Below are 23,404 nucleotides of genomic sequence, written 5' to 3' on the forward strand. Positions count from 1 at the left end.
GAAGGGGTGGAAGTATGTAATATAGTAGTTACATCCATCAAAGGTGGTAGGGAAGTTGGAATAGAGGGTGGAGAAGGAGGGGGAGGAGCCAAAGACAAAGAGGGGGTGCTAAGAGGCAACTTGAAAGGAAGTAGAGGAATGGAGGGTGGGGGTGGGTCAGTCAATGACGAAGAATCATGTGCAATAGAACCATCAATAGGATCCTCGGATGTGAGTCCTTGCACGTAGCCCAAAGTGTCAGTGAGGGCACTAGATCAGGCTGATGATGATGGTAGCACCAAACACGGAGAGTTGGAGTATCTGAGTGTGCATCTGCAAAGGGAAGAGTGAAGACCAAAGAGTGTGTGTGTCGATCAAGTGAGGGAGTTGGCTATAAATAGCCATAAATGCCCAAATCTGGTTGACTTGCACTAGTAGGTGCCAAAACAGCTGGCCGACCAGCATTTAATGCTGGTCATTGAAGAAAAATGCTAGAGCATGATGAATATATACTTTCAAAATTATTTGATTGTGTTTATTTACAAGTGCAATGAAATGAGGATGAGAGGGAAGAGGAGAAAGAGAGAGGAATGTGCAAGTGAAGGAGTGTGTATAGGCATTCACTCAATTGCTCAATTGCAGTACTACAAGATGTGTAAAATAGGGGAGACCCCGGAAAAATCCCAGATGACAATGTCGTGTTTGGTAGGTGTAGGCAGACCGTGGAAAGCAGAAACTGGTCTAGGAATGCACACAGGAAGCTGACAAATAAAGAAAATGTACCTAAACTACTAGAGCTCCTATGTCTCCATCAGACTCTAATAGGAGCTCACAACCAGGAGATGACAGCTGGACATGAGTAACATTGAAAGGCTAACAGTACCATGGCATGAAAATGCAATGAATCATATCCAAAAACATTTGGAAATGTCTTCTCATGGGCCTCTTTGAATGGGTATACTACTTGAAGCAGTTGAATAAGCCTCCTCTGAACAATCACATCATTTTCACTCACACACACACACACACACTCCCCCCCACAACAACTAAACAACCTTTGTGGGTAGAGGAGCCTTTGCAAATGAGGGTGGTTTGAATAGGCTCATTGAAGAAGAGATCACAACAGGCCACTCCCTCTCACCTCTTGAGGACAAAGAACTTATGGCTGTTGGTCACATAGATGCAGATGATATTAGTGGATCTCAAAGAGGAAGAGTCAAATCCTCTATGCTAGGCCTTTCATGTGCTAAGGAAGGCCTTCTACAAGGGATGACCTTGTACAATGTCAAGCTTGGAATGGACCACTGGAAGTGAACTGTGTAAATATGGCATGACTGCCAAAGGAATAATCCTCTGTTCTATAATGTATGTCCCACACCAACTCCATAGTAATACAATCTTGCTGCTCAACCACACCACTCTCTAAGAGTACAAGCTCCAAAAGAATGCCATAAAAGCACAATGATAGTAAAAATGCATAGAAAGTAGACTCATTGCCATGATCAACTGAAAATGAATCTCTCGCTCTCCACTGTGGCCTTGTCATAGATAAAATTTGAAAAATGCATGGTCTCTGGGCTGTAGACCAAGTATCTTGAAAAATCAGCAATATAGCAGCAAATAGAGGTCCTGCCAATGGCAATAACTGTGCACATTTGTGCACACTAGTTGGCATGGACATATTCTAGAGGGAAACAGAATTGCTAGGTTGCCTTCTCAGAAATGCTGATGGTGTTATTCACTGCAAAGGAAACACCAAGGACATGCCAACTAGTACCATAACCGGTAACCCTCAACCAAATGATTGGCTGTCCATCAAGAAAGGCCATGAGATGAAGACATTGCAAACCAAGGATGCCATCTAGCATCAACAGCTTTATCTGAGTATGATTTGCTCTAGATTTAAAGGTTGGAAGGTGATATAGCTCAAGCTCCTATGCTTGGAGTCAAGACCTAGCTCTTGCAATGAGGCACCAACATTGGATGCTCAAAGGATGATTTGTGAAGATGTTAGTAGTCATGTTTGTCATGCGCTGTCATCTCCTGCCTGTGAGCTTCAGTCTAAGTGGCCAGTATGGGGCAGATTCATTCTTCCTTTTGACAGGTTCACACACATTCAGATTGTTGCTTTCTTCTCTGTCTCCAGCGAGGACTGCTGGCTGCACACCATCTCCATCACCATCATTGTCTCTGTTGCCATCACAGGTGCTGTCATTATTCTTCAGCCTGATCCGGTGCCCTCATTGACACATTGGGATGTGTGCTAGGACTGATTAGTCCTCATTGTATTCAGCTTTCATCCATTGTTCAATCCAGATTTTTCTTCTCTTCTTGCTGTCTCTTTTCTTCTCCTTTTCTCTCTGTGTTTATAATTCTCTTCTATTGGAAAAAATTCGAGCACTACTAAGCAAAGACATTGAGTCAAAGCCCAACGGCAACTATGAAGATAAAAGTACCTAGGCCAATGTCAATCAAGAAGAAGGAAGGATAACCCAAGCCAACAAGGCTCAACTAGTTGAAAACGCACTGCACTAGCTCATTCCATGAGAGGTAGCCACACTCAGAACTCTTCTTTTGGCACTACCTACAATAAAGCCAGGTCTAGGTCTTGCATGTTGGTAGACCGAATTTGGTTGTAGTTACTACACCTGAAGAAGAGGAAGGCCAAGACTTACAAATATAAAGGCTCGTTGATGAAGGTATGGGCATGGGCACATGCACTATGACTAGCTTTTGGGCTCCGGTGAAGTCGGCTAGCTCACACATTGGCATTGGTAGTAGGCACACTAGCTTTGGAACTCTAGTCATGGCAGTGGCTTGAGTTGATCCATCATGCACCATGGGCGAGGCTTAATGATGATGAACATAAAGGTATAGAGGCTCATCATTGAAGAAGGTATGAGCATAAGCACATGCACTATGGCTCTAGCTCTCGGACTTTGGTGAAGTTGACTAGCTCACATGCTAGCATTGGCACTCTATTGATGGCCATGGCTGCTTCCCTTTAGTTGTTGGCTGAAGCCCCTCTTCCCTACAGTCGAGTGGCATTTTGTCTTTGTTGCGCATGGCAAGAAGAAAGAAAATGGGTTGCAATCAAAAGAGCATTCTCAAATGTAATTAAATTGCAGCAGGCAATAGTTTGAGGGAATCCTGGATGTCAAGTACCAACATCAATAAAATAACGAAACCAGACCATCCTATCACCTACAGATTTGTTTCCAATCAGTATGCTAGATTGCAGTACAGTGTATTGACCCATCATGTACTATGGGCAATGCTAAACCCTCATAAATTTTGCCACCTAATGTGTAATCTATAAGACCAATCCTTGAGAAACTTTCTCAATCAGCATCCGTGTATCCCCCTTTGTACCTAAAAATCCCCATTGCCAATGAAGAGGCTCAAACCAGTTCTAGAGCATAGATATGGCTTGAATTGATTCATCATGTACCATGGGCAAGGCTCAATGAATCATACATATTGCCACCTAAAGTGTAATCCATTAGACCAATCCTCGAGAAACTCTTTCAATCAACATCCTTCTATCCCCCTTTGTACAAACTCCCCTCTCCCGACGATGAAGAGGCTCAAACCAGTCTTGGCAAGCCACCAGCTGAAACCTTTGCAAGAAAAGCCAATGGCTTGAGGAACGAGATCAAACTCCAGCTACGTGTGAATACAAGCATATAAAAAGCATGGATATTGATGGGTTGGTTAGAAGAGAAATAGCTCAAAAATGTGGGACGACGATAGTACTCATCACTGAAGATAGTCCCAATCCATCAATCTAACTCGTAAACTCAACTGTAAATCACCCTTTGAAATCCTATTTGCATGCCTGTAAAGAAGACCACAGAAGATTCCTTTGAAGTAGGAACGGTGTCTCCATGCCAATACATGAAACATCAAGAGAATGTGTCTATTCATGAAGTAGCATACATTGGCTATTTCTGTCCAACTCCAAGCTGAAATCTTCATGAGAGAAGAGCATAGATGAGTCAAAGATAATCTGCCTCCTTAAAAATAGGCTTCTGAAGCTCAAGCCACCATGGGCTCCTAAGAGCTCCACAGCCATGGAGAAAGTAAGAAACAGTCTCCCAAGCTCAAACCTCCAAATTAGCCAACAATGAAAGCAAGAATCCAACCTGCATGCCAACCATCTGAGCACAAAATAGGGTAGCTATTTTGTGAATGTGCTACAAGATAGAAGTACGAACCCAAGGAATTCTCCAATCAATGGCTGATATCAATTTTGTGGTAGCTCTATCTGGAAACCCACTGTGCTGCAACCAGCCTCCCATGTCCCAAAATGCAAACTCCAGGAAGAAACTCTGGGTGAGACAAGGCTTGTCATCTTGTTGTGCGATGAAGGGAGGATTTGAGTGCCTCTTAGGTGTATGGTACAAACTTGAGTTTGGGGTCATAGGTGGGCTGACCAATAGGCCTGGCTAGGTGGCATGGGGCCAAAATGTATGGAAACAGGCCAAAACAGCAGGGAATGATGATGCCTTGGGCAGGAGCAGCAGTATGACTGCAAAATGCAGCCAGTATAGGTAGTGATCAGCAGTAGATGAGAGGTTTTGGTGCCGAGGAAGGGCTACAACTATATCACAGGAATGGTGCAAGGGGTTCTGGCACTGGAAATGATACTTCAGGGCCATTTATGGACAATAGTCTGGGGCAGGATGGCACCAGACAAAAATACAGCAGTAGACTGCTGCAAACAGGCTGAAACAGCAGGGAATGGTGATGTACGAGGCTGGAAATGCAGTATGACTGTGAACTGCAGCTGCCAAAGAGTCACCAACCTGAAGAAAAGCTCAAGCAATGTACTATGTCTAGGCGTTAGGTTAGGGTTCAGCAGAGCACACACACTCATAGTGAATAAGTGAATAGCAGGAGAGAAGAGGGTGCTGGAAGGTCGCATCCACTATGTGAGAATGAATATGAAAGTACAATCCCTAAGGTGCTAAGTACCGCAACCCTTGATGGGTGTTCACATAGGGAAAACCCTTCTCCAGCTAGAAGGTAAAAAGTGTTGCCCAATGGATCAGGGAGCATTCACACTAGAACTTAGGAGGAACACGATAAGTGTAACAAACCCCCCTCGAGTGAATGATGTGAACATATACAAGGAGTAGGCAGATCGATCTCCATATGGTATCAAGCCGAGAGCCTTGTGAAAGGCTTCAAATTTCTCTCTAGAGAGAACTTTTGTAAACACATCTATCAGGTTGTCCTATGTAGGGACATAAACCAAGTCAATCTCCCCTTCATGGAGCCTTTCTTTGACATAACGATTGTGCACTTCAATGTGCTTAGTGCAAGCACAAAAAACTGGATTCCTTGCAACTGCCATGGCACTTTGATGGTTAGTATAGAGATTGACCAAAAGGCATCTGAGCCATGCACATTTCAATGTAGCTGTAAATGTTGCCCTGTATTCAGCTTCACAACTAGATGTGGCCACTGTAGATTGCTTCTTGCTCAACCAAGAAACACATGAATCGCCAAGCATGAAACGATTGCCACTAGTGGACACCCTTGTGTCAAAACAACTAGCTCAATCACTATCTGTAATTGCGTGCAGGCAAAGAGTAGTGCCTTTAGGATAAAAAAGGCCCAATGTTTGAGTGCCTTTAAGATAATGAAAGACACGGTTAACTACTTGCCAATGTGTAGTACTAGGGTTGTGCATAAAGCGTGCCGACTGAGAGATAAACTGAATATCCGGCCGTGTATGACACAAATACAATAAACAACCAACAACCTGTTGATAAAGAGAAGCATCAAAAGGTTCTCCAGCATCCTCAAGCGTAAACCTATGGCCTATCTCAATAGGAGTAGAGATGGGCTTGCAATCTTGCATCTGAAAATGCTCAAGAAGCTACCCAATGTACTCCGACTACTACAAAATAATGCGGCCCCCCCCCCCCCCCCCCCCCCCCCCCCCCCGCGCACCCCAATCCGCCAATTGCAATGAATTGTATGCCAAGATAGTAGTGCAAGAGGCCAAGATATGTAACATCAAACACATTTTACAATTCAACTTTTAAGGCTGAAATAGATGTCTCATGAGGTCTAGTCAATAGCATATCATCCACATAAAGAATGAGAATCAAGAGGCTCTTTTCATCTTTGTGGACGTAAGGTGTAACATTTAGCCAATGCTTTAGTTGGGCTCTGATTTAGCACATACACTAGACATATGACAATGTCAAGCAAAAACTTTGGGGCAGCTTATTGTGTGATAGCATACAATGTGCCATTTCCATCAAAGTGCGATTTTTTCTTTTAGCCATACTGTTTTGTTGAGGTGTGTAAGGCGTAGTTTGCTAATGGATAATGCCTCTTTTATCCAAAAAAGAGTTGGACTCCTGTGACATATATTCCCTCCCTTGATCGGTACGTAGTATAATCAGCTTGCATCCACTACTATTTTCAGCCAAGGCCAAGAATCTTTTAAAGTATGTAAACACTTGGGATTTGTGCCTCAAGGCATATGTCCAACAATGATAAGTCATATCATCAATGAAGGTAACAAAGTACAAGTATCCTTTGATGAATTTGACACGCATGGGCCATAAACGTCACTATGCACTAGCTATAATTTTTGATGTGCATGCATAGAACCACCGTTGGGAAACCAAGCACAATGCATTTTGCCAACTACACAACTTTGACATACATTGTGAGTAGGTGCTTTCAACGGAGGGAGAGCGAGTACCATGTTTTTGCTTTTTAGATGAAGTAAACTGCCACAATTAAGATGATCAAATCGAGTATGCCATAACTCAGTGTCATCCACAATGGTGGTATCAACTTGTAATATATCCTTTGATGCTCTCCTCTCATATAAATCAAGCTAATAGAGTCCATTGTACAAAGTATCAATGACAATGAGGGCATCCACATCACTACAATTGTAGACACTGCATCAATCCATGTGGATTTTAACCACAAAACTAGCACATGCAATGGTTGAAATTGAAAGCGATTTTTTCTTTATGCCTAGCACATATAAGACCTTTTCAAGCATGATAGTTTTCCAATCCTTGCAATAGTGGGAATCTAACCAATGCCTTGAATTGTATACAAAGCATTGTTTGCACATACAAGGGATTCCCCCTTTTGTACATTTGCATGATATAAACAAGTCACAAAAGAACGTTATGCGTTTAGAAGCACGAGTGTCAAAATACCATGTGCTACAATTTTTAGCAACTGAAAGATCATGCTCATGTGAACAAGGATCATACAAACAACGCACAATAAAACAAATGTGAGGTTGCATCCTTTACATTTGCTGAATTTTCAAGAACACTCATGTCCAATTGTTTATTCTTTTCACTTGCTCCTCTTTCTGTATTTCTCAATAACATGTTCCTTCTTCCTACAATAGTTGCACCTCTTTTTCTTAGCACCATCATGCTTGGTGCTTGAGGAACCCATAGAAGAAATTGCTTTGCCTTTATTCTTTTGAGTTTGAGGGCTGCCATGACTTCCCTTTGTTTGGATGGCTAGCTGCAAATGCGTGATTGTCCATACTTATATTAGAGCAATTCAGTCTCGATTGCTCTTCTTGCGATAGTAGTGATACTGATGCATCAAATCTGTATGCATTATCATCTCCTTTTGCAAGTAAACGAAGTATAGTGGCAAAGCTCTGATAAGTATCAGGTAGACCAACCAAGATTACAGATACAAGAGAGGCATTGGAAATTATTTCATCAATGTTAGCAAGACCCTCCATAATGTCCTTGACATGTATAATGTATGCATCCACAAAATCACCTTCTGTCATGTGCGCCATCTCAAGTTGCTTACGCAAATGGGCTACACGAGCCTTGTTGTGCACCTAATATAATGAAGTAAGCTTATCCCAAGCATCCTTGGCCATTGTGCATGACCAAATATGTGGGATAACCTGTGTCTTGCACGAAAGTGCAATCAAAGCATGAGCTTCGGCGTCACATCCATCCCATTTCAAATGATCTGTTGTGGGAGCTGCAGAAGGAGTTGGAGTGGAAGATCCAATGGTGATAGTGGATGAGCTAGAAGAGCCTATGACATTCTGTGTAATCGGGCTTGTAGACCTAGCTTTTGAACCACGTACATAACCCCAAAGTTGCTTGGCAACAAGTATATGCTTCATCATGTATGCCCACATGGGATAATTAGTGCCATCTAATTTGTTTGAGTCCCCAAACATGTTGAGCAAATCATTTTGCCTTGCTATTGCTTGCTCAAATTCTAGTTTTTTTGTAAGCAGCTGCTGTCCAAAGTGTAAATGTAGTTGAGCACAAAATTCAAGCAAAGAAAAGACCAAAAACTCGTATCAATGAAGAATTTGCAGCTGAAAGGGCTCCAATGTGTGCAAATGTCGATGTAGAAGATGTAATTGGCCTCAATGTCTGTGAATTTGGGGAACTTTCACAAAAGCCCTAAATTTATTTGGTGAATTTGAGTTTGAATGTGAAAAGCCCCAAATTTTGAGCATAGAGTGCAAAATCTCCAAAATTTTAGTGAGATTTAGGATTTTCAAGCAAAAGTCCCAAAATTCTTGAAGATTTTTGGGGGAAATTGTTGTTTGATGTAAAATCCCCAAAACTTGTGCTTGATAGGGGTGTTGTGCACGAATAGGAGCTGTTTATGTGACTTAATTTTGATTAAGGTTGGGAAGAAATAATAAACTAATGTTTGACTATCAGGCGGATTGTTGGGATCACATGTGCAAGCAAGAACAGCCGTTGACTAACCAGGCGACAGACATGCTGGCTGTTGGGCTGCATAATGGAGCGTAGAGCTGTCGGAATATGCATTGTTGATAGCATCTTCGAGTTGTTTAGGCAGTTTGTTTGTTTTTCAATTAGAACTTTGTTATCATGTGCTGCATTTGTCAGATGCTGACTTCAAAAGCTTAATGCCGCTGTTTTATTACTTCTGAAGCTGTAGCAAATTATCTCCACATTTGAAATAGGTTCAGTTTCTTAAAATGGCATAAGATGCAGCTTTTACTTGTGGCTCCATACAGCAGAAAATTTTCATGGTTTATTTTGTTAGCGATTGCTTGATCAGCGTGCAATGATGTTTATTGATCATCTTTTTTTCTCATGCTTGTAAGCTTTTTTCTTCCGTTTTCAGCTTATTATGTCAAGGAAACGTGTCCCCTGTTTGGATTCCTACCTGGATAAGGTATAATTATTTTATGTCACCAGAAATTATTTGATCTGTTATTAAGGATTGTGTCACAGCAAGCACTAAAATTACACATTTGGCAGGTGAACATTATGTTGTGGCCAAGATTTAAGATGGTGTTTGACATGCATCTGAGCAGCATTCGAACAGCTAATGCTAGAACTTTGTGGGAAGATGATGTGCACCCTCACTATGTTTTGAGGCGGTATGCAGAGTTTGCAGCTTCACTTCTGAACCTCAATGTGGAATATGGGGATGGTCAGGTTGGTTTTATGCTCCTTAATGGGTAAAGTCTCATCTTAGTCATTGACTCATTGTTCTACTGGGTGACTTTGTATCTCATTCATCAGTATTGAGGTCTAGGCATTCAATGTACGGCACACATCTAGAGCTCATAGCACATTTTATCCAATTAAGGCATCCTTTTCTCTGTCCGCCTACTTAACCATCTTTTTTTGCATACATTATGCAAAAGGTGCACCATTATGTTTATGGGTTCTGCAGATGTTATTGATGCATAGTCACTGTAAATCAAAATCAGCAAACAAGTCCATTTTTGTCACAGAGTATTGGTGGTTATACGAATTTGAGATGCTATCTGCAATGATGTCTCCATGATGCTACCACTTTGGTGGTATGGATGAATGAAAACTAGATGCATTTTCCCACTTTTTCAAACATTTGCTTGATTGTCCTCATCGTGAGGACAATATTGGCATTTCCTGGAAAAAAAGGAGAGACGTGGAAGGTAAGGGACATATACATTAAGGCCTCACTCACAGTTCCGCAGGAGAGCAAAACTGACACAGAAGCTTTTGATTTGGTGATTTGCAGTTTGCATACTGCTGTGTTCCTTTGCTGTTGCTATCAGGAATGGATTACAGCTCACATAGATGATTAGAGATAATGTGTGAGACAGGAAACCAAGATTGTCAATATTAGGAACACTCTTTTTGTAAAGCTTCTGAAACTCAAGTACACCTTATCAAACATGCACAAATAAGCTCTAAAAATATCCTCAAGCACCTTTCATCTCTCTGTGTTTGATCTGCACGACTGTTCCTGTGGCTTAGTTTCAAAAGTATTAAAGGTGACACCTTTATAAAGGGCTCTCATGTCTATATGCACGCTCCTTTCCTATTAGATTGTGGATATTATGGCAGGAAATCTTTTCATTCTGTGAGGTATTGTGCTAATCAGGTCTCTTACTTGTGGCCAGCTTGAGTTGAATTTGGACCGATTGCGAGTTGCAGTGGATGATTTGCTGGTTCGGCTGACAAGATGTTTCAAGCATCAAAAACAGCAAACTATCTTCCTCATAAACAACTATGATATGGTGCTGGCAGTTTTCAAGGTCCATACTGACCCTTGTAGAGAGTACATTCAATAATTGTAAAATTGTAAGACAATAGCAGATGTTTCTTATTTGCTGTGGCTGAATGCTCATCTTAACAAGCTCCACACAGGAAGCTGGGATCGAAGGAGGGAAAACTCAACAGCAGTTTGAGGAATTGCTTAAAAGTACCTCTGCTGTGTTTGTGGTAGGTTGTCCTTCCTTACAATGTCTCAACTGCTTTTAATAATCATAACAGCTACTTATTTATATGATATTGTTTGCATGTACAAAGGCGATTTCTATAATCTTGAGCAATGACAGAATTCTTTGACTATCTGCATGCCTCTGATATCCTTCTCTGGTCCATAGTATATACAGAGTATTGCAAGACATAAGTTCTCTTTTAGGGCATTTACCAACCTAGCAGTTTGTTTACAAAATGCTAAAATTGGGACACATGAAAACTTAAGGTGATCTTTCGAGTCTGTTGTAGTCCCAAAATGAGCTCAGATACACTTGGAACATTTATATTGTCATCATGTGATGCATGGACATAATGATCATTTCTGCTAAGCATTTGACATCGATCTAACTTGAGCTTTTGAAGCCATTCAAAGTAGTTCCTCTAGAAGAACTAAAATGGTTAGTGCTATTAGACATTGCAGATCGATCTGACTTGACCTTTTGAAGCCATTCAGAGGAATTCTCCAAGAACCAACATGAGAATGACCTAAAGTTGGTGAGATACATGAAATACTGTGACCAAGACAAACTGATTATCACTAGGATAAGCATGGATAAGAATGAACAAATATGCTGTGAAATTGTGGAAGCTCATTTCTGCCTGGTGCACAAGGCCAATGAACTTGAAAGAACTCCTTGGACATGTTGTCTCCCTTCAAAGCCCAGAAAGGTGCTGAGACCCAAAAGGAGGACTCTATCTTGCAACGGTTGTTGCCATTGTAATGGGCTAGTTTGATTTTGTAGACTTACTAAAGGTCAGCAAGAGATAGAGGCTTGAATGCCTTAAGGGGGTCCAGAAGTATGGTAGAGGCAGTTACAAAGAGAATGCTTGAGGAGTGGACAGTAGATACAGACATCTGTCTTACATGGATATTAGCAGATAATGATAGGCACATGAGAGGTTCAAGAGAGTATGCAAGATGCTCTTGCAGAGGATGTGAATCATAGCTCAACGTGAGAGGAGATAAGACATTGATTGTGACTCGACTACTTGTATGATGGATGGACAGAGACACTGGGAATATCAGAGGAAGGCCCTTGAAACACTAGAATGGTATCCATGACCATTCGTTTGGAAAGAAGGCCCCTTTATTGAGAGACATTGCAATGTCTCATTCTTTTGGCTACACTATTGGGATAGGAAGAAGGATTTGAATGGGCAGCATCAGGGTGATGTTGGCTGCTGCCCAACACTTGGGCAGACAAGGTATTCTTTCACCTTTTTTATTTGACTTCTGGAGGAGCCATGATGATAGTTGCAGGCACAGGAAGATCTCGCTCTTTCTATGGCTTATGGCACACACAAGTTTAGCAAGTGGTACATGGCAAGGATATAGCATATTCCCAATAGCATGAGAGAGAGAGAGAGAGAGAGAGAGAGAGAGAGAGAGAGAGAGAGAGAGAGTCTCTCCCTAGACAGGATCTGGTTGCTTGGCACACAACAGTTTCTTCTGCCCCCCTGTAGTTACTCTGCTTCCTTTGTACCTTCATTGTGATGTCTTTGATTTTATGCACCATGGCCTAGAGCCATCCTATATCTTGTAATCTTGTACTTTTTTTGTGATTAATACAATTACCTTTTTTGAGAGAGAGAGAGAGAGAGAGAGAGAGCTGACCGGATCAGAGAGAGAGAGAGAGAGGGAAGAGAGAGAGGTCGACGGAGAGAACGATGGCGACTCTGTTCGTGACGGGCCGTTTACTGCTGACGCGATTTTCCCTGCGCCTCCTGCTCGTCTAGGGCAGCGCCTCGACACAGGTCCTGGTCGCCGTTGTTGCCCGTCCTGGTCGCTGTCACTGCCGACGGATCTGCCCGCCATCGCCTGTTGTCACCCGTCGACTTCGGACCTGCCCGCCATCACCCCAGGTATCATCGCCCGTTCACGCTTCTTTCACGCCTTCGCGCGCCTGCTTGCTGGCCGCCTGTTGTCACTCGTCGACTTCGTTTGTCTGCCTGCATCGACGTCTGGCGTCTGCTCCTCCTGTCGCACGCTGCTCCGCCTGACGTCTGCCCTGCCTGGCGACCGCCCTGCCTGACGACTGCCCCGCCTGACGTCCGCCCTGACCGACGTCTGCCCCACCTGTAGTCCGCCCTGCTTGACATCTGCTCCGCCTGTGGTAGACTCCTCTGTGGCCGTGTGCGGGGCTGACGCAGCCACATTTACGCCTCCCCCGTGTTTCTCCTGTTACCCGGCACCCCGGGTCATCTGCCCCTCGCCAGTCCGCCACCGTGCTGATCGCCCCAGACGTTTAACGCCTGCACCCTGTTCGTGTGACGCCCTGCGGGTCGTCATCCGCCGTGTGCAAAACCAGCCTACAGGGGTGCGGATTTCTAACTCAGCCGACAGTGATCTGCACTGTGCGTCAGTCCTCCTTCGAGATCAGTTTTTTCGTCATACAAGATGGCTGGTTTGGCTGGTTTGGATCTGGATTTCATTGACCAAATGGTGGCAGCTCTTGGCCCAGATTCTGATGCTGAGGAACCAGAGGATATGGTTCCGTGCACTGAAGAGATGCCCCCGGGCCCTGACATTCAGCCTGCGGGTAAACGTACCAAGCATACCTCGGAAGAGGTAGGTGTTATTCAAGATCGTTCCTATGCGCAGGTTGCTTCGGATTCTGTGGACTCTCAGGAGGTGGACTGGGAGCATCTGCTGGAATTTGCCAACACTCTGCTTGGCGAATATGTTCAACATAATCAGGAAGCCTTCTCTGACTCTGCACCTGAAGATGTTCTGGAAGCTTCCGTCGATCCAAAAACTGTCCTACGCTCCTTCTCGGTGTTTTACGATCGCGCTGTGATACTCTTCTTCACTGGTCGAATCCCGCTGCTTTCCCGTATTCGCCAATGGCTGCAGAGTTTGCTGCAAGGGGACTGTGTTGCAGAGATTTTTGTTGGGTCCCGAGGTTTTTTTGAGGTCCTCTTGAAAACTGAGACGCACCGTGCTGCTCTCCTGTCTAAACTGCCTTTGTTTTTTGATCGTCGGTTGGTTCATGTGGTTCCATGGCGCTCGATGGCAGATTTTCAGCGCCTCCTGCAACGTGAATGCCCTGTGTGGGTAGAAGTGGAAAATTGTCCGGCTGTTTATTGGCCGCTATTGAAGGACGCCATGGCCGCTGTGGGCACGGTTCTGGTCCCACCCAGTCTCAGGGCTGTGAATCGCAACCGCTTGTGCATGTTATGGGATACTGCAAGGAAAAGGCCTGCTTGGTTACGCCTCAATTGCTCTGGCATGCATCCGTTACACTTTCGTTTGAAATGGGGCAATTTTGCAGGCCATTGCTTTTCCTGTGGACAGTTGGGGCACTTTATGGCTGAATGCCCAGAGCAGCAACACATTTCAGATGCGGGCCATGTTGCTCCGCCCATGGATGATATGGTGTGTGATGCTCCGTCGCGAGATACTATCCACCCGTCCCAAGTTCTGGCCAAAGGTAAACAATAGGTTTCGAGTCTGGATTCCCGTGCCACTGATTGGGTTGAAGTACGTGCAAAAAAAGGCAACAGGATTGTTGCTGGCATGGAGAGTACTGTGCCTACTACCTCACAAGATTCCATGTGTACATATATGCGCAGGAAGGAAATGTTGCCTTCCGAGCGCTCTGCTCCTGCTATGGTTTCCTCCGCCCCCCGTCCTCAGCCCGCCAGGAAAATGTATTCGGATCGTCTAAAGGCTCCACCTGCAAAGCTGGCTTTTGATACCAGAGGCAACGTCATTACCCCGTGGGACCGTCGTTATCCACGTTCGACCCCCAAGCAAGCAGATATGCCGTCTACTTCCAAGTCTGGCCCTCAGAACTCTTTTGCAGTGTTGGCGGATTTCTTGGATGAGGGAGTCCTGGACATTCTTGCCGACAAAGTCAAATCGAGGCAAGCTGTGCCTCGTACCTGATTGTGTTTTGCATATACATGAAAATAGCCACGTGGAATGTGCGAGGAATTTGTTCTCGACACAAGCAACATGCCATGTGGTCTGCATTGTATGAGAATCAGTGGGATGCCCTGTGCGCTGTTGAGCACAAGAGCCACGGTGACGCCGGAAAAGTTGTGGATTGCCATGGCTTTCGTTTGTTCTATGCAGGAACACAGGCCATGCATTATTCGGGTGTGCTCATGATTGTACATGCCAAATATCAGCCTGTTCTTATTAAAAATGATGTTCATGGCCGCTTTTTGGTGGTTGAAATTTTATTCGAAGGAGAAATCTTGTGGTTACTTGGCCTCTATGCTCCGAATGATTCGTTATCTCGCCGGGAGCTTTGGCGGACTTTGCAGACTTCCTTGGCACTTGGCAGACGGGGCTTCTTCATGGGGGATTTCAATATGTGTGTTGATTCTTCCCAGTCCACATCGGAGCACTCGGTAATGGATGCGCCGGAAAGTCGTATGTGGCAGGAGTTGGCTCTTCCTGTTCTTAAGCAAGATCTCTGGTCCTGGTTACACCCATCTTCTACAGGATTTACTTTCCATTCGGCCCAGTATGCAACAACATGGTCGCGGTTGGACCGTATATATATCATGCACAATGATGATTTTCTGCCTGAGATGCTCGAAATAAAAGTGTTGCAGCAATATGCCTTGTCGGACCATTTCCCTCTGCAGTTCGAGTTGCTTGCACAACCTATTGCACCTTTCAAGCAATTTTTGGGGAGACTCCCTTTGTGTTTCAACTCCTCATACTTGAAGCATGCAATTTTCCAGGGCTATATGCAGCAATTGCTTGACAGATTCTTCTTGGACTTTTCCTCTCAGGGCACTGCGTCCTTTGAAAGATTGCTCTCTAATGTGCAGCGGGTTGCTCGCCAGTATGGGATCTATCATGCCTCTCTTTGTCGGCGCCGTCGACAGGCAGCGGAGGACCTGCTGGTTTTGGTTCGCTCCCTGCTGATGGACACTCCGGATGATGCATTTCTGCTTGCACTGGCCATGCGGGTGGCCGATCTTATTAAAGAATTCCAGTTAAAATCGTATCAGCAGGCCAAATTGCAACATCTCACAGAGACTTTGCAAGATAGTGCATGTCAGACCCACAAGTTCTTTCGAGCTCTCCATGCCTCTCCTGCTCGAGAGAATATGACTAGACTCGAGGATGCAGAAGGCCACCTTATCCTGGATCCACAGACTATTGTGCATTTGTGTAGGAATTATTTCCATGACCTTCTCGGTTCCGCTCCTCCACCTTCAGCCCAAATTACTCAGGCCCGTTCGGTTTTTTATGACCTGGTCCGCAATCAGCTTCCGCAGGACATGCAAGCTACTATGGAGTCCGATATTGGTGAGGCAGAGGTTATGGACGTCTTGTTACACTTGCCCAAAGATAAAAGTCCGGGTTGGGATGGTCTCACCAATGAGTTCTTTGAAGCTTTCGCTTCCCAACTGGCGAAACCATTGCAAGCTTTGTTTCAGCAGGTGTGGGACACGGGGATCATGCCTCCCTCATGGAAACAAGGACTTATTAAACTGCTTCCAAAAGTTCCTTCGCCATCTAAGTTGACAGAGTGGCGCCCAATTTCTTTGATGGGTTCAATGTACAAAATCTTTTCCAAAGTAATGGCGAATCGGCTCCATAAGCATCTCCCTGCCCTTGTGCACCCTCTCCAGTATGGTTTCATTAAGGGCCGCAATATTCTACACAATGTTTTGAATGCCCAACTGGCCATTGGTTATGCCAGGTATTCTAATCAGGAGGTAGTACTGATTCAACTGGACCTGGAAAAGGCGTTTGACTATCTGGACTGGTCTTTCGTTGCTGAACTTATGTCTTCTATGGGCTTTGGTACGCGGATGTCTCGTCTAATCTACACCATTAGTGCGGCGGCGTCTTCGCGAGTCATGCTGAACGGAGGTGTTACTGAGCCATTTGTCCTTGCCCGTTCTGTCAGACAGGGGTGCCCTTTGAGCCCTTTATTCTTTGCCCTTGCGACACACCCAGTTCTTTCCATGTTATCACATATTGCCGCCTCTTCTCAGTTGGCCGGACTGTCGCTTCCTACAGGACAACACTTCATTAGCCAATCCCTGGCGGATGATACCTTTATGATTTTGCGTGCGGACAAGGATAACCTTCGAAAAGCATTGGATGTTTGGGGTCTCTTTGGTCAGGCGTCAGGCCTTCGTATCAATGCGCTCAAATCAGCCATTCTAAGCTGCACGGAGTCGGATTTGCAGTCCTTGGACTGGCAGGGTCTGGTTGTTCCTCGTGGCTCCATTGTCAGGCACCTTGGATACCCTTTGGGTGTTGATGTTCCCCCAAAGCAGCTTCTGCAGTGGATTTCTCAGAAAATGGTGGCTAAGTTTATGTATTGGAAGTCTCAGGCCTGGCCCTTCCATGTTCGCCTCAAAGTAGCCCAGACAATTATGTTGCCGATGCTCACATATTTCTTGCCGCTGTTGCCCTGGACTACTACGACTCTGCATGCTCTTACCCAGTCTATTCGCTTCATGCTATGGAAAAAGGACTCGTTGCATGCAGGTATTTCCTGGATCTCGTGGTCGCATGCGTGCACCCCCAAACGCATGGGTGGCGGAGCTATTTTAGATGCCCAAACTCACATGCAGGCACTTCGTTGGTCTCTTTTCCGCGCCATGTGCTCGGATCATCATCCATGGGTCGCTATAGCCCGTTATTTCCTTGAGGGCCATGGGCTTCTGCATGGCAATACTCAAATCCGGAGTTCTTGGTGGCATGTTCTTAATGCTGATTCGCGGTTCTCCAGTTCTTCTTCATCGTTGCTTACTCATTTGGTGTGTTCCTGGCAACACGTCCTTCAAAAGGCTCAGTGGCATCCAACGGAGGATCGCTTGGCAACTAACTCTTTTCAATTGGAATTACTGGCAGTCTCGCGTTTACTTTCGTGGGAAGGTAAACATGAGCTTAGACCACAATTCAACCGGATGGCACGTTTGGGCTTGTCTTCGGTTGCGGATGCCACCCTTGCCAGTCGCAATGTGCTTATATCGTTTCGTACAGCTAGGAGGCTTTTCAGGATCCCTCGTGGATATAGGCCTTTATGGGAACAGCTTTTGACGGTCCTCCAAAGCAGACAACCCTTTCCTGCTCTTACTTCGGATCATCCCTGGCAGGATTGGGACCTACAAGGCCGGCTGAATTTGAGTAAAGCTTCTGCAAACCAAGTGTATCATCTCCTGATTAAAGATCATCAATGGCTAGTTACTAAAGCAAATGCTTTATGGGGATTGCGTAAATCCCGGCCTTGGTGGAGGGCAAGTGTGATGCAGGGCTGGTTGAACAAGACACCCTTTAAATATAAAGTCTTTCTTTGGAGAGTGATGATTGGGGGTCTTCCGCGTGCTTCGGCTCTTTCCAAGCGACGAATCTCCAATGGCACCTGTTTCTTTTGCACCACTACTATGGAATCCGCCCGCCACCGATTTATTTCTTGCCCCGTCGCAAAGAACGTCTGGTTACTTTTGTCGGCTGTTTGGCGAGGGGTGGTTGGTATCACCCTGCGCCCCTTTGATTGGGTTTTTGGCCTGGGTTTTTGGCCAGCCCAAATACCCCACTCCCGCACAGCCACATATGAAGCTCATGTTTCACTTTCTTCGATACTGGGGCTGTTGGCATAATTGGACCATTCGGAATGCTTTTCTGTTTGACTCCGCCTATAATGTTCAGCGGCATATTGTAAGGCTTAAGGGCCTCTTGTATTGGCAGTTAGCTCTTCTCCATCGTTCTGATTTGCTCTCTACGGAGGATTTCCGTCCCTGGCATATGGCAATTTCCTCCGCATCCTTGCCATGACATTGTAACTTGTAGTACTTAGAACCTCTTCACATGATGGCTTGGATTGTCATCATGTATCTTGTAATCAAGTAATCTTGTATTTTTTTCGTAATTAATACAATTACCTTTTACGAAAAAAAAAGAGAGAGAGCTGACCCTCGTACCTCGTCTGTCCTCCAGCGCATCACCTGTGCCTGACCCGCTAGCCTGTGCAACCTCTATTCCGCCCCTACTACACGCAAGGGTCACCCAGACTCAGACGGATCATCAGTGAGGCAGAGAGAGAGCCACACCCTAATCGTTTGTGCCCAGCGCTTCCTACCTGCCCTGTGCCCCCTGTGGTCCTGTGGGGCTGGGACCTGTGTACCACCAGCAGGCATCTCAGCCTCCTGCCGCCTGTCCTGCAGCGTGCAGGGCAGGCTGTTTGCCCCGTGTGCGCTCACACACACATCCAGAGAGAGAGAGAGAGAGAGGCATAGCTGCAGACAACCCTTTCCTGCCCTTGCTACGGATCGTCCCTGGCAGGACTGGGACTTTGCAGGCCGGCTGAATTTAGAAAAGGCTTCAGCTAACCAGATGTATCATCTTTTGATTAAAGATCATCGATGGCTGCTTACTAAAGCTAATACTCTATGGGGATTGCATAAATCCCTGTCATGGTGGAGGGTAACTGTGATGGAGGGTTGGTTGAACAAGACATCCTTCAAATATAAGGTCTTTCTTTGGAGGGTGATGATTGGTGGTCTTCCGCTTGCTTCAGCCCTTTCCAAGCGTCGAATCTCCAACGGCAACTATTTCTTTTGCACCACCACTGTGGAATCCGCCCGTCATCGTTTTATTTCTTGCTCCCTTGCTCAGAAAATCTGGGCATTCTTGTCAGCCGTTTGGCGAGCGGTGGTTGGTTTCTCGCTACTGGGTTTTTGTGCGGCCTAGATATCCCACACCGACACAGCCACATATGAAGATCTTGTTTCACTTTCTTCGATATTAGGGCTGTTGGCATAACTGGACCATTCGGAATGCTTTTCTTTTTGATTCCGTCTATAATGTTCAGCGGCATATTGCGCGGCTTAAAGGTCTCTTGTATTGGCAGCTAGATCTTCTCCGGCACTCTGACATTCTCCCTCGGGAGGACTTACGTCCCTGGCATATGGCAATTTCCTCTGTGTCTTTGCCATGACTTTGTAACTCTTTGGTTGTCTGGTTCTTGTAGAGAGTCAGTGTGTACACACGATGGGGTAGAGCCATTGTGTATCTTGTAATCATGCAAACTTGTACCTTTTTCGTAATTAATACAATTACATTTTACGAAAATAAAGAGAGAGGCACAGCTCACAGAGCTGATCTGCCCCTGTACAGCGAGTGAGAGAGAGAGTGCGAGAGAGCGAGAGAGAGAGAGAGAAGAGAGAAGCATGGCTGGTCTGGATCTAGCTTTTATCGACCAAACGATGGTAGCCCTTGGTCCGGATTTTGATACAGAGGAACCAGAGGATATGGTTCCTTGCACAAAGGAGATGCCTCCTGGTCCTGACTTTCAGCCTGCGGGCAAACACTCCAAGCATACTTCAGAAGAGACAATGGGTCATCAGGAACGTTCTTATGCTTAGGTTGCCTCTGATTCTGTGGATTCTCAGGATATTGACTGGGAGCATTTGCTGGAATTTGCCAACACTCTGCTTGGTGATTATGTCCAACATAATCATGAAGCTTTTTTTGACTCTAGCACCAAAGATGTTCTAGAAGCCACGGTGGACCCAAAAAATGTCTTGCGCTCATTTTCGGTGTTTTATGACCGTGCGGTTATACTCTTCTTCACTGGCAGGATCTGGGTGCTTTCCCATATTCGCTAGTGGCTTCACAATCTGCTACAAGGGGAGTGTGTTGAGGAGATTTTTGTGGGGCCCCAAGGCTTCTATGAGGTGCTATTGAAATTTGAGAAGCATCGTGCTAATCTCCTGTCTAAACTGCCATTGTTCTTTGATCGCCGTTTGGTCCATGTTGTGCCATAGCGCCCTATGGCAAACTTTTAGTGCCTGCTTCAACGTGAATGCCCGGTGTGGGTTGAAGTGGAAAATTACCCGGCTGTCTATTGGCCATTGTTAAAGGATGCCATGGCCGTTGTGGGCACTGTTCTGGTCCCCCCGAGCCTAAGGGCCATGAATCGTAACGGTTTGTGTATGTTATGGGACACTGTGAGGAAAAGGCCTGCGTGGCTACGTCTTAATTGCTCTGGCATGCATCCTTTGCACTTTCGTTTGAAACAGAAAACTTTGCAGGACACTGCTTTTCGTGTGGAAAATTGGGGCATTTTATGGCCGAATGCCCAGAGAAGCAACTTTATTCAGATGATGAGCATGTTGTGCTTCCTATGGAAGACATGGTGCTTGATGCTCCGTCACAGGATGCAACCCAGCCACCTAAAGTTTTGGATAAAGGCAAACAACATGTTTCGGGTTTGGATTCCTGTGGCAATGACTGGGTAGAGGCACGTCCCAAAAAAGATAAAAAGTTTGATGCTGGCCTGGCCGATACTGGGCCTAATACTTCACAAGATTCCATGCGCACGTATATGTGCAGAAAAGAAATGTTGTCTTCAGAGCACACTGCGCGTACTATGGTTTCTTCAGCTCCCTGTAATCAATCTACTAGGAAAGTATATACAGACAGTCCAAAGGGCCCACCCGCTAAGTTGGCTTTTGATACTAGAGGTAATGTGATTACACCATGGGATTGTCGTTATCCCCGTTCCATCCCCAAGACAGTGGATATTCCGTCTATCTCTAAAGCTGGCCGTCAGAACTCTTTTGCTGTGTTAGCTGATTTTTTGGATGAGGGTGTCCTTGACATTCTAGCAAAAAAGGTTAAATCGAGGCAAGCGGTGTCTCGTTCCTGATTTTCTTTTTAAATACATATGAAGATAGCCGCGTGGAATGTGCGAGGCATTTATTCTCGCCATAAGCAACATGCCATGTGGACGGTTTTGCATCAGAATCAGTGGGATGTCTTGTGTGTTGTTGAGCACAAGAGTCACGGGGAAGCAGGAAAAGTTGTGGATTGCCATGGGTTTCGCTTGTTTTATGCAGGGACACATGCCATGCATTATTCTGGTGTGCTTATGATTGTACACGAGAAATATCAGCCTGTTCTTATTAAAAATGATGTACATGGCCGCTTTGTGGTAATTGAAGTTTTATTTGAAGGAGAGATCTTATGGTTGCTGGGCCTCTATGCTCCGAATGACCCTTTATCCCGCCGGGATCTTTGGAATACTTTGCAGACCTCCTTGTCACTTGGCAGACGGGGTTTTTTGATGGGGGATTTTAATATGTGTGTTGATTCTTCATAGTCCACATCAGGGCATTCGGTGATGGATGCTCCGGAAAGTCGGGTATGGAATGCGTTTGCTCTTACTGTACTTAAGCAAAATCTTTGGTCTTGGCTACATCCTTCTTCTACAGGGTTTACTTTCCATTCGGCGCAGTATGCAACTACATGGTCGCGGTTGGACCGCATGTACATCATGTAGGATGATGATTTTCTTCCTGAGATGCTGGAAATGCAGGTGTTGCAGCAATATGTCTTGTCGGACCATTTTCCTCTCGAGCTTGAGATAATTGCACAACCCATCGCACCTTTTATGCAATTGCTGGATAGACTCCCTTTGCGTTTCAACTCGTCTTATTTGAAGCATTCAATCTTTCAGGGCTATATGCAGCAATTGATTGATAGATTCTTCTTGGACTTGGCCTCTGAGTGCACTACTTCTTTTGAACGATTGCTCTCTAATGTGCAGCGAGTCGCTCGGCAGTATGGGATCCATCATGTCTCTCTTTGTCGGCGGCGTCGAAAAGCAGCGGAGGACTTACTGGCTTTGGTTCGTTCTCTGCTAGTGGACACTCCAGATGATGTATTTCTGCTGTCACTGGTGATGCGTTTGGCTGATCTTATTAAAGAGTTTTAGTTGAAATCCTATCAGCAGGCCAAATTGCAAAATTTGACTGAGAATTTGCAAGATAGTGCTTGTCAGTCTCATAAATTCTTCCGCGCTCTGCATGCATCTGCTCCTCGAGAAAATATGACTCGACTCCAGGATTCTAAAGGTCGAATGGCCAGTGATCCTCAGACTATTGTCAATATGTGCAAGAATTATTTTCTAGATCTTCTTGGTTCTTCGCATTCACCTTTTGACCAGGTTACGCATGCACGCTCAGTCTTCTATGATCTGGTCCGCCATCAGGTTCCACTTGATATGCAAACTACTTTGGAAACAGATATTTGTGAGGAGGAGGTTATGGATGTTTTGTAATGCCTGCCTAAGGATAAAAGTCCCGGTTGGGATGGTCTCACCAATGAATTCTTTGAGAGTTCTGCTACCCAACTGGTGAAACCATTGACGACTATGTTTCAGCAGGTTTGGGAAATAGGGATCATGCCTTCCTCATGGAAAGGTCTTATCAAATTGCTTCCAAAAGTTCCTTCGCCGTCAATGTTGCAACATTGGAGACCAATTTCTTTGATGGGTTCGATGTACAAAATCTTTTCCAAAGTGCTGCGAATCGGCTCCACAAGCATCTTCCGGCCATTGTGCATCCCCTTCAATATGGTTTCATTAAGGGCTGAAACATTCTGCATAATATCTTAAATGTGCAATTGGCTATTGACTATGCAAGGCACTCTAGTCAGGAAGTGGTATTGATTCAATTGGATTTGGGAAAGGCTTTTGATTATTTAGACTGGTCTTTCATTGCAGAACTTATGTCTACTATGGGCTTTGGTACTCGGATGTCCGGCTTGATCTACACCATTAGTGCTGCGGCTTCTTCGCGAGTTATGCTAAATGGTGGTGTTACAGAGCCATTTGTCCTTGCACGCTCTGTGAGACAGGGTTGCCCTTTGAGTCCTCTCT

The 23,404-nt window shown here is 45.1% G+C and overlaps 1 protein-coding gene across 1 annotated transcript in view; it reads left to right on the forward strand.

Annotated features, from left to right (window-relative positions):
- The window catches only part of POK (Vps52 / Sac2 family), a 156,475-nt gene that overhangs the window by 87,905 nt on the left and 45,166 nt on the right, over positions 1–23,404 (forward strand). The window contains exons 15-18 of the mRNA XM_087695563.1: positions 9,124–9,174; positions 9,261–9,440; positions 10,397–10,531; positions 10,644–10,718. Coding sequence (XP_087551689.1) covers positions 9,124–9,174; positions 9,261–9,440; positions 10,397–10,531; positions 10,644–10,718 — 441 coding nt within the window. The remainder of the gene's footprint in view (positions 1–9,123; positions 9,175–9,260; positions 9,441–10,396; positions 10,532–10,643; positions 10,719–23,404) is intronic.

This window comes from Lygodium microphyllum, chromosome 16 (assembly GCF_053477565.2).
Source record: "Lygodium microphyllum isolate KBCC chromosome 16, Lygodium_microphyllum_v1.1.10, whole genome shotgun sequence".
NCBI classification, from domain to species: Eukaryota; Viridiplantae; Streptophyta; class Polypodiopsida; order Schizaeales; family Lygodiaceae; genus Lygodium; species Lygodium microphyllum.